Below are 12100 nucleotides of genomic sequence, written 5' to 3'. Positions count from 1 at the left end.
TTGTCTTGTTATTCCTTTTTCATTTCACCAATGATGGAAAAAAAATGAAGGGTAAAAAGCATCTAAATCAAAAATGCCATCTGGATTTAGGATGATAGAAAAAACATGTTAAATCTAGCTGCAGCTTCACACTATCTGTCTCTGTGTAATGAACACAAAACATGTACAGTGTCATTTTTTTCTCTACAGTGATTCAGTTTCTTCATCAGTGATTCACACCCAAAGATGCTCATTTTACAATGACTCAGTTCACCACCTTACCATGTCAGGGAAGCTGCTAATCCACTCAGAAATTACTGTAAATCCCCTGGCCTGGAATCAAAATCCAATAGTGCCACACTCTCTAAGTCTTTATCTCCAGAGGTGATGATAACATCTGGATGGACATAAATGATTTTGGACAAGTTCAGTCATAAATGGATTCATTATATTTCACTGGATGACTGCCTTTGTTCTGAACAGAGATGTTTCTAGCCCTATAAACACATAATGTACTGCAGCTTGTCTGGCTCTTTAACTTTCAAATGTTTTATGTTGGAGAGCGAGGAGAGATGAGAGTTGTAAATTTCAGACACGGCTTTAACTGTGAAATTGAACTAAATGTCACAGTGTGAGTGGAGATAATTTATGTGTCTTACCTGATTCCTGTTTCCTACCTGAGTGGCACAACCCACAGCATTTCACATCTAAAAAGGCATATTTCCCCAGCCAACTGAGCAACACCGCAGCTGCTCCCAAGATGAGTTTGGAAGTACAGAGACTGCGAATTGTACAACTTCTCTAAGAACCTCTGTTTCTTTGTGATTGTGTGTGTGCTTGTGTAAGTGCACCTACTCAGATGTGGCCTCTAAAGAGATATATGAGTCACATATGTGTGGATAAAGCATTGTGATGCAATGCCCATAATGCACTGTGACTCAATTGTCACTGTGAAAGCAGCATGAGTGAGAAAGTCGAGCCGACTCTGATCCTGCAAAGCTCAGTGAAACCTCATAATGATGCTTGAAGCAGCTTGTCTATAGCTGACGCCAGTGTATCATTTCCCCTGTTGTGTGTCTCTCTGCATCTGTGTGTGCGTGTGTGTGTGTGTGTGTGTGTTCGCAACTGTGCCCTTTGACCTGAGACACAGGACACTGATGTCATGTAACACAAGTCATTATTATAACACAAACCTGCACATGCATGCTGTAAATACTCTTAACATATATGCTTCTCCTTTTCCCTCTATCTGGCAAACAGCCAAATCTAAGACGCCGGTCCCCTGCAGTGAGTACCCAGTAGTCACAGAGCAGGCATTCTGGTAGCTTCCAAAGGTCTGCCAGGGAATACTGGGAACTCTGTCAAGGACAAACACTGTTAGGGCTACAGTGTCTGTCTTCCACTCTGACAGTTTAAAAGCTGCCATGTCTGATTACACACATAACTGTGAAAGTGAGAGTGGCTGGAAGAGGCATAACACCTCCTTTACACACAGATTTTCTCAAACAGTGACTTGTGCATGCGTTCATCCATAAACAAAGGTGCAGTACACAATTCAGCTTCGTCAGACTGAAAAATAAAGTTAATATTGTGACAATGTTGTTGTGATCAGACTGTGACTATGCCCGGCTGCAAAATAATAATTCAGCATTGAAGCCATGTGAAACTCCATTGGCAAAACCTCAGGCCTTCCTTGGCCATGCTGTCTGTTAAAACCATCCAGTGTAACAGAACATATTCTCAAAAGCATTGTAACCATTTATGTGTGTTTTTTATTGATGAAAAAAAAAAAAACCCTCTCTCTTGTGTTGCATCTTATAAAAGGATCCAGAAAGGGGAACACCCACTGGCTTACAGTATGTTACAGTACATTGAAAATATGCTTTAACGTGCAGTCAAACTGTGAGCTCATGCAGACCTGGGAATGATGAATCCCTTACGGATAAATTTGGTAAAAAATATGAGACCTGAAAAAGTTGTAATTTTTTTTTTCAGTTTCTTTCCTGAGAATAAACCATTATACGGCCATTTAAAATATGTTTTAGTCAGTGGTTCTCTGTGTTGTTAGTAATTCAATGAGTGTGTGTATGTCTTCGCTGGCCACAATGACCACAAAAACTGAAGAAGAAAAGAAGACAGAATGGTAAAAGACATTGAGAGTGAACAATGCAGTCGATGGAAATTTAGCTCACCACTAAAATCAAAGATTTTCTGGCTGTGCATTACAGCTGATTTTTCTCATTTTTCTTTTTTCTCCCTTTCCCTCTTTTTGTTTTCTCTTTTCATCTTCTTTCCATTTTTCTTCTCTAATTCTCACCTCACACTCGCCTTGCCCTCTCTTTTCCTCCAGCTGTGGGCTGTTTGATGTCCCTCTGTCCTGTCCTGGCCAGCTGCCCCAGAAACCAAATGAGGGGTTCTGTCATCCCGCTGACACCTGGACGTCCCCTAACCATCGGTTATTTCCCTAATGACCAACTCTTTCCTGACTACCGATCAATCACCCAAATTCCTCTGCAGCTGTCTGTCCTTGTTGGCTAAATGTCAGGACGTAATATTTTCACACAGCAAGTATGTTTTGCCTGCATTTTACAAGCTAAGTCATAACTAGGATGGTCTGTTGTATGACTAATAGGATTTTGTTTAGTTTTGAGCTGATCTGTCTCTATTTGACAAAGTTGTCCCTTTTTGATGCATATGATGGAGGACAGAAACCAAGAGAGAATTAGTGACTGTGCCATTTACAGCACAACAAGAAAAGTGTGACAGTGAGAGTGGTTGAATACAATCATTACAGATGGCTGTGAGGTAGCCAGGGGTCTTGTAAAATACATTCATTGGTTTCTGTGCTCACCTCTCACCTTCTCCTAATAACATCCTTGGAACCGTGCTGCAGGTGAAGACACACACCTTCTGAAAACATAAATGCATGTTTGTGGTCAGCTACCTACAACCAGCTACCTACAAGGTCATGCAGAACAGTTTATAAATTGCAGCATGCATCCCACAGGTGGTGTATATCTGACCCCGAACACACGTGAAAGTATTTTTGCAGATAAATCTTTTAGCTAAATACTACCTTTCAGAAAGGTCTTCACATCCGAGTGCTATATATTGTCGAGATAGTAGACTGTTTTGTTTCATTTTTAAGTAGTTAGTTCAAACGATGTTGCACTGAGGATGTACACAAAGGGAGCATAATGTATGAAGTATATGTATTTATGTATGTGTAATATAATGATATGCAACTGCGAAACTACTGAACTATATACAAACAGTATAGTATGTACATTTTTTAAAACCAGATCCACATTGAACACTTTCAATATCACAATACTGATTACAAATTAACTAATTCATTAACCTATCTAAATAATACAGTATTGTAATACATGTGGTGGGCATGTATCAGAGCAGTACAGTGGTGTGGTGATCAGTACTGTTACCTCTCAAGAAGAAGGTTCCAGGTTTGAATCCTGTTTGACCTGGGGTCTTTCTATGTGGACTTTGGATGTTCTCCCTGTGTCTCTTTGGGTTAGGTACTCCAGCATCCCCCCACAGTCCAAAGACATGCAGATTGGGGTTATGTTAACTGGTAAATTGCCCATAGGTGTGAGTGTTTTTCTGTTTCTATGTGTCAGCCTAGTGACAGACTGGCCCATTGACTTGCCCATTGTCACATGGATGTTCCAGGATAAATGGCAGAAGATGGATGCACATGTACTGTATCTGCAGCTTATGCTATATGTGTGTGTAGTCCAACTTTTAAGATTTTCTGCTTCTTATTAATTAATTATTACGTTTTGATATGTTAAGTACATTTTTCCGATAATGCTTATGGAAATGTACTTAAGTAACATTTTCAATGCAACTTTTACTTTGGTATTTTACTTGGTTGCTATTTGTACTTTCACTTAAATAAAGTGAGTTATAGCATAAAACAATTCAACAGCAACATAAGCTGACCCTGAAGTGGAGTGAACACATCTGTCCAGCGGTGTTGTGTCACAGCGCTGCAGTACTGCTATTCACCGCGAAGGGGCGGAGGAAGGCACCAAACGGAAACAGGAAATGCCGTCAACGTCGACGCACGAAATTCAAACTTGTGGAAGAAAACATTTCTGCCACAGGGCTTGACTGGATGACATATGGTTGTTTGCTGATTTTTACCTTCGTCGGTTTCAGTTTTCATGCAAATCTAGGTAATGTTGGTTCGCAGTAACGTCACATGTGTTACTTTTAGTGTTATTAACGACGTTTCTTAGCAACAGTTCAAAATTGAGTTAACGTTAGTTGAGCTAAGTTAGCTTAGCGAGGCAGGAAATCAGAGAACTAGCTCTACTAGCTGACGTTAACGTTGAGTATAACTTGTTTTCCAGTGTAGCTCATTGTTTTAAGCATGTTGGGTGCTAACAGCGCTGCTGTGAACCATTTTCTCCCACCACAGGGACGTTTAGCTTTGTGCGGCTGAAGCAGAGAGGATGCCGGTGGAAAGGACAGAGCAGCGCGGAGTCGACGAGCTCCGCAAATATTATGAAGTTTACGAGACTATCGGCTCAGGTGACTCACGACGATTATTCTTCATGTTTTTCGGTGTTATATACTCTCTGGTTTGAGTATAAACCTTGTGTGTTTTTCAGGAGGCTTTGCTAAAGTCAAGCTGGGGCGACACATCCTGACAGGAGAGAAAGTTGCCATTAAAATCATGAATAAAAAAGATCTAGGGGTGAGTCAGAAAAAGACCTGATGACTGAATTAAAGAGAACGACACAAGAAGAAAACATCAAAATCGCAGCGTTTTATTATCAACTAGTAAAGTCTATAAACTACATCATCATTTTAATTGAAGATTTTAGTAGCATTTTTTTATGATCAGCAGCCCAAATCTCAAAATACAAGATATTTATAATCGTAAAACAAAAATAAGCAGAAAATGCCCTTTATTTTGTGTCATACAGTTGGGAAGATTGTTCCTGAGGTATCAGCAAAAAAAAAAAAAAAGAGCCAAGTGAAATTCAGAGTAAGAAAATTACATGTTTATTTAAAATAACAAACAGTTTGCCATCATTCTCCCCAGGAGGACCTGCCCCGCGTGAAGGTGGAGATTGAGGCCATGAAGAACCTGAGTCACCAGCATGTCTGTCGTCTCTACCAGGTCATAGAGACTTCCACCCACATCTTCATGGTGCTGGAGGTAAGCACGCATTCAGAAAGATATGATGTGACAATGTTATATTATGACTTCAATTCCCGTTCTCATTTTCCTTCTTCTCTTAGTACTGTCCAGGTGGGGAGTTGTTTGATTACATCGTAGCAAAGGATCGCCTGTCAGAGGAGGAGACCAGGGTCTTTTTCAGGCAGATCGCATCTGCAATGGCCTACGTGCACAGCCAGGGATATGCACATAGAGATCTAAAACCAGTAAAAACAACCATTGGTTCTATGTGAAAGAGTAACTGAGAGATTGTTCAGCAAATGTGTCTACTTGTCTGTAGTTTTATATGAATTTTGTATCTGCGTGTCTCTCTCTCTCTAGGAAAACCTGTTGATTGATGAAAACCGCAACTTGAAGCTCATCGACTTTGGCTTGTGTGCCAAACCTAAGGTATATCACTACATTCCCTGTCATCAGAATATATATATCATGTAAGGTAGTTTCCACTATCTTTCTACTTGTGTGAAAGATAGTATGGCATTGTAAAGGCAAGAATACATACAAACATCTTTTTAGGTTAGCACACTGATAGATTTTACATAGGGAAAAACTCTATTGGGCCTCTTACAATAAGATTGTTACTCTGCTTTCTCAAAACAGAGGGTATAATAGAGAAAAGTTGTTACATGAAGCAAAGTGTGTACATATTGAAATTACTGAATATAAACACATATGCATTTTGTGTGGTCTGACTATCATGTGGTTGCCTCTCTCCTAGGGTGGTCTGAGTTATGAGCTAATGACATGCTGTGGGAGTCCCGCATATGCTGCTCCAGAGCTTATCCAGGGAAAAGCATATATTGGTTCAGAGGTGAGAGATGCATACATTTGTTCCTATTTAAGTCTATAAAACTGGTGATTGGCAATATCCTGTCTGTTCCACAATTGAGTTTCTCCCTTGTTGTCCTGATCATACTCATCAGTGTATGACTCCTGCATCCTTAGCTGTGAAATCCTAGCGTAACACTTGAAGCCAAACTATTGCTGTGTAACGTGTACCTTCTAGGCTGATGTGTGGAGTATGGGAGTGCTGCTGTTTGCTCTACTTTGTGGATACCTGCCATTTGATGATGAAAACTGCATGGCCCTCTACAGGAAGATTGCTGTAAGAGCACTGTTATCTTTAACATTTTCGTACCAATCTAATACTTTTGAAAAAAAACAGCTTATCGTGTGTTCACATGGTTTTTGAACTTTGATCCAGCTCCACTGCAGGCAATCACTGTTGACCACTGCCAGAATGAAGAGAAAAACAAATTTTTGAATTACCTAGACAAAAGCATTTAGTGCAGTACCAGCATGCAGATGTAATTACCAAGACTGTTAAATACAGACTGTTTGTCTATCTTTTAAATTTACAGAGAGGTCGCTATGACAACCCACGATGGCTTTCTCCGGGTAGTGTCCTCCTCCTCAACCAGATGTTGCAGGTATGTATTCAGTCATTGTTTTCTTTTTCATCCATATTTATCTGTCTCCCACTCTGGCTCTTTTTACCACACTGTTTCTCACTGTTTTTTAGAAAACATTCTAAGTTTAAATAGTTATTACATTTGCCCTGGTTGAACCACAGTAGAACTGAGTTTTGTAACTGTCACATTGCTATAACACAGTAAAAAGAAAATAAGTTAAAATAAAATAATTCAAAATATTGTACATAAGCTGTATAGTATTTGTATGAGTTTATCTGTGGACTGTGCAGTCTTCAGCTTGCATTCTGAGTTGTAGTTACTTTGTGTGTCCTGTAGGTGGACCCCAAGCGACGTCTTAGTGTTCGGCAGCTGCTGGACCATCCCTGGGTGATGAAAGACTACAACAGTCCTGTGGAGTGGTATAGCAGGCAGCCGGTATACACACACATACAAAAACCAAAATATGTTATAGATGAATGCTTAAACATAGAAACAGAGCTCACACTTACAGTTTAAGCAGCTTTGAACTGTTGATTGGTAGTGTGAGCCAAGATTCATATAAGCATTTCTCTTGGTTTAAAACTGGAAACTTGATCCATTTAATAACGTCAGTGTTGTCTTTTTGTAGCTTGGCCATATAGATGAGGACTGTATCACTGAGATGGCTGTCAACATGAAGCGTTCTAGAGAGAGCACCACAGCGCTGGTCAAGGAGGTATGTGGTCATATACACACTTCAGTGACAGCATTATTGTGTCCCATGTTTGACGTTGCTACCAATTGTTAGGGTTTTTTGACTGTAAAGCAGCAACAGATATTTAATATATAAATTATTTTCCCAATCCTTTGATTGTGTGTATGATAAATCAGTTTAACACATCTTAACTCCTGCAGTGGCGGTATGACCAGACAACAGCCACCTACCTGCTGCTCCTGTCAAAGAAGCAGAAGGGAAAGCCTGTCCGCCTGCGGCCTGAACCGGCTGTCTGTGAGGACTCGTGCTCTCCCCTACATCAGGGACTACAGGTCAGACCACCCTGATGCACTGTTATTCTTGGACTACTGACTATTGCTTTTATATCTGGATGTTCTGACTCGTACTTTTAACCTGCACCCTATACATTAAATGTTTAGTTTCCCAATACCAAGTTTTGTGGTTGATCTGTTTGTGTTTATTCTATTTCCTAATTTTCTCTCTTGCTTTCAGACAAATGTAGCCCTTCATTTCAGTGAGGATGAAGATGCTGTGATTGTGGGATCTCTTGACTTTTGCTCAGGCTACATTGATGATTGTCCATGGGGATCAAACACGCAACATACACCCCAGGGGGTCAGAGATCGGCCAGACCCAGTATGTGAAAGTTACGAAGACTATATGCTTTTATTGTGTTTCCTGTCCTTGTAGTAGGTTCAGAAAGACAAATAAGTTTCAATAAAAATTATCAACCTATACTTGTAGCAGTAAGAAAGACGGTATGTGACTTCATGAGAAATATACACATACCACATTTCACTCTTTCTCCTAAAGAGACTGGCATCTCCATCAGAGGAGAAAAGATCGACCGCAGAGAGAGGACGAGGGACACAGCACTGCCGAGACAGAAGAGCGAGAGACCAAGAGCCGACCAGTGAGAACAAGGAGAATCTTGCTGTTGAGGAGAAAGATGTTGAACGTTTTGTATTGCCTCCTCCTCGAACTCCTGTATCCAGTAAGAAGAATGCACGACCCAACAAGAAAGTCTTGACCACACCCAATCAAAATGCTAATGTCAATGACAGCAAAACCAATGGGGTCACACCTAAAGGTATGAGCAATTGTTTTGTTATGCAACAAATGACAATAGCTGCAGTTCATCTTATTTTATTTGTATACTGTAATTGTTTTTTGTTCCAAACAAGGGCCTGAAGTACAATCTCTATTAGATTATTTGAATTAGCCAGCTGCCCTCTCCACATTACTCCCTTCTATTTATCTGTCCCGCTCTGTCTCATGCAGCTCTCATAATCACAATTGCCACATCCACATGCCACACATTTGCAAGTAAATTGTCTTCTGGTAATAAACTCATTTATTGGGCCCGTTTTTTTTTTTTTTTTGTTTTGTTTTGTTTTTTCTTTTCTTTTCTTTTCCAAAGCCAGTCATATTTGTATGATTTAGCTCTCATGCTACTGAAAAGGGACAGACACTTACTCACACTCACACTTATCGCTGTCAACTCAAAGGTGAGGTTATTATCAGGAAAGCTAATTCTATTCACTTATCTTTGAATGAAGGGCACTAATATGAATGGAGAATCATTATAGTCTTAATTATTTGTCAAAGTGAGTTCTCTGCTCAGATGTCCGGTCTTTATTAGTTTCCACTATAAATTCTCCCACAAGCCACTGATGTGCTGCAGCTGACCTAGTTGGTGTTAAGCCCTTTGGAATCTGGCTCGGTCCTCTCTTTACAGCCGCCTGTACTCTAAGCTACAGTGCAGACTTGCTACCTCTGACACACTTGTTCACAGACACACACACACACACACACACACACACACACACTGTGGTCTGTGTGTCTGTCCCCAGGCATGTGCTATGACAGGTGTAGCTGTCTCTTTCCTCTGCTCACTGTCCCACGTGGGCTGTAGTGACATGTGTTCTCTTGCCACTAAAGCCAAGCTTTTTGAGTGTGTGTGTGTGTGTGTTTCCGTGTTTCCTTCATTGTGCAGACTGAAACCTGTTTACAAGTCAAGTAGCTTTTGCTGTTTTTTAAAACCATGTGCAGTGAATACAGTGCATATTGAAGTGAAACAGGGTTCTTCTAGGAGCCATGGTGCTACATAATATATTACAAAAACTACACAGATCTAATGATTTAGACTAAGGTACACAGTGACGTGTGGACCAAAGCTAGTTCCTTGCCATGTAAATCACAGAATTTTAATGCGATTCATAATCAAATGTGTTTTTTTTTTTTTGTTTTTTTTTAGCAGGATCTACATTTTTTATATTCTGTGTGTGTTGTAGGTGGTGGCAGTGCCTCTAAAGAGCACAATAAAAAGAGAGCAGCAGAGAACAAAGAATCTCCAAACATTGAGATGTTGACCTTCAGTCCTGAGAGAAGGTGAGTGACCTGCAGGATAGATGGTGGCTCTGGAGTGAAAGGGGGTGCGTGAGCAGGACAAGATGGAGAAATGTCAAAACTGCATCTTTTTACACACTGAACAAATTTACATACACCTTTTCTGACTGGACATTTGTTTTCTGATGTATTCTCTGTACTATGTACTGTTATGTATGTATGCCATTTGTTTCCATGCATCACTCTTTATTTTTATATAACAGTAACTTTTTAAGGATAAATTGTAGAGAACTGGGACGCCAGTGATACTATTTTCCTTCTGTGCTAAACCAGCGGTCATTCGCAATGACTGGTAGCAGTTGCTGGTAGAAGCCTTTTGAATCTATATGTGTGAAGACTCCTTAGAGTTTCAGTGTTACTAACATTTAAGTGTAAGCATGTAATCTACTTTAGTTGTAGCGTTTGGTAGGAGCAGCTTGATCAAATGGCCCGGCAAAATGTTTGAGATTCTGTTTGCTTTCCAGGTCTCGGTCTTTGGACATGGCTGTTAAGGGAGACAGCGGGAAGAAAAAGAGAAGCGGGAAGATGTTTGGCTCCCTGGAGAGAGGCTTGGACAAGGTGATCACCATGCTCACCCCAAGTAAGAGACGAGCCCTGCGTGACGGCCCACGCAAGATCAAGGTATATGCATAGAGAAGACACAGACCTCATCATGCGGCCACTAAAATGCTGGTTTGTTTCACTGGCACACCCTAACATGTTTAATTAATAGCAATAAACAGAGAAAGGCAGAAAATCCTTATAGTTGAGAAGTTAGACCCAGAGAGCATTGATTATGTTTTCTTTGTTTTATTATTAGATTTTCTACTTTTCTATATTGATCAACTAATAATTTCAGCACTACATAAATGCACAGCATTATGCAGCATCTGTGATCGGTGTCTGTCTTGGTCTAGGCACAATACAATGTGACTTTGACTAGTCAGACCAACCCAGACCAGGTGCTTAACCAGATCCTCTACATCCTGGCAGAAAAAAACATCGACTTTACACAAAAAGGGTGAGAACACAAGCCTTTAATCAGTTCTCATCTTTTTGAGTTTTTGACCGGACATCTGTCTTTGATCACACCCTAATGCTTTTAGGTCATGTTTTCATCCTGCATTTAGATACACCTTGAAGTGTCAAACCTGGGGCGACTTTGGCAAGGTGACCATGGCATTTGAGCTGGAGGTGTGCCTGCTGCAGAGGCCAGAGGTTGTTGGAGTCCGCCGCCAAAGGCTGAAGGGAGATGCCTGGGTCTACAAGCACCTGGTGGAAGACATCCTTTCCACATCCAGGATCTAAATAATGCACTTTCAGGGAAATATCACTTCTTGTTTCAAGTCAGTGGGCACTGACTTTTTTCTTAGTATTTGATCCCAAGATTCAGGAGTAGATTCCAGGGCACTTGAAGTTTGTTGATATTGATGTGCTTTTCCTGTAACCTTCATACTTACACTAACCAGACCCCAACTTCACCCTTCGCAGTTGCCTCTGCCTACTCCCAAGTCTTGGTATCTATCATTTACGCAATCCTTTCTGTGTGAGCAACATACCAACTCTTCCTGTGTCCAAGAGTAAAGGATGATAGATTATTGACTGATGCAGAAATTGTTGCCATTAATGATCATCATTGTCGTTTATAAAAATTGTCATTAAGCTAGAGCAGCATGTTACATATATTTTATGAGCATTACATGTCAGAATACTGTACAGTGTATGTTATCTTATGTAGAGCTTTGTTTTACTTCTCCTTTTAAAATTATGCTAAATTGGATCATTGTCGATCCTCTTGAGATGCATGTGTTTATGTATGAAATGTAATAACACCTTCTGGCTGCTTATTACAATATTTATGTCTTGATGTCATTCTCTCTTGTTGGCACAAAACTTGATTGAATAACAAATAAGCAGAACATTACTAATTGGTCATTGTGTTTTCTATGTATATCTGTTTACAGCTCTTCAGTCATGATGTTTTACATGGTTCTATGTGTCTAAGTGTCTGCTTTTATTTCTTAATGGTGCTTTACTTACTGTCAGTGTAAAAGGCAAAATAAATGATTTCTGCTGTGTTTAACATGTCTGTTTATGGAGACAGATGATTCATGTGGATGTAGGCATTTCTTTGACACAAAATCCTCTTTTTTTTATATGTTCATTCAGCAGTTTGATGGAGCAGTGGTGTGTTTTACACTCTGTCATCATCCTTCTGTTCATCTTCCTGTCTTAGCTCCTCTTTGTTGTAGAGACCGATGGTGATGGTTTTGCAGAGTGACAGTGTTTCTAACAACTTACCACAAAATATTTAGTTGTGAAAAGTTGAATTACTCATTGAAGATACTTAATGTGTGATGCTCTATTGAGTACAATCATTGTTTTGATAATAGG

General features: G+C 40.1%; 1 protein-coding gene across 1 annotated transcript; it reads left to right on the top strand.

Moving 5' to 3' along the window:
* Nucleotides 1-4041: 4041 nt before the first annotated feature.
* Nucleotides 4042-11791, top strand: melk (maternal embryonic leucine zipper kinase). The gene is made up of 18 exons (XM_026304528.2): nt 4042-4178; nt 4424-4536; nt 4617-4702; nt 5054-5170; nt 5254-5397; nt 5513-5581; nt 5910-6002; nt 6198-6296; nt 6553-6621; nt 6940-7038; nt 7232-7318; nt 7498-7629; nt 7811-7954; nt 8132-8408; nt 9613-9709; nt 10192-10348; nt 10624-10727; nt 10837-11791. Exons 2-18 carry the CDS (start codon nt 4458-4460, stop codon nt 11012-11014), a joined length of 2031 nt encoding a protein of 676 aa, XP_026160313.1. The 5' UTR covers nt 4042-4178; nt 4424-4457; the 3' UTR covers nt 11015-11791.
* The last annotated feature ends 309 nt before the right edge of the window (nt 11792-12100 follow it).

Source organism: Mastacembelus armatus, chromosome 1, assembly GCF_900324485.2.
Source record: "Mastacembelus armatus chromosome 1, fMasArm1.2, whole genome shotgun sequence".
Lineage (NCBI taxonomy): Eukaryota > Metazoa > Chordata > Actinopteri > Synbranchiformes > Mastacembelidae > Mastacembelus > Mastacembelus armatus.
The sequence above is the reverse complement of the archived record's forward strand: the minus strand, read 5'-3'. Positions and strand labels throughout refer to the sequence as shown.

Bases quoted from the DNA above. Each gene is read 5' to 3' on its own strand.
- melk (XM_026304528.2), top strand. From the start codon at position 4,458: ATGCCGGTGGAAAGGACAGAGCAGCGCGGAGTCGACGAGCTCCGCAAA. The intron at 6,297-6,552 runs GTAAGAGCACTG...TTAAATTTACAG, and splicing joins CCCTCTACAGGAAGATTGCT to AGAGGTCGCTATGACAACCC. The intron at 8,409-9,612 runs GTATGAGCAATT...TGTGTGTTGTAG, and splicing joins CAATGGGGTCACACCTAAAG to GTGGTGGCAGTGCCTCTAAA.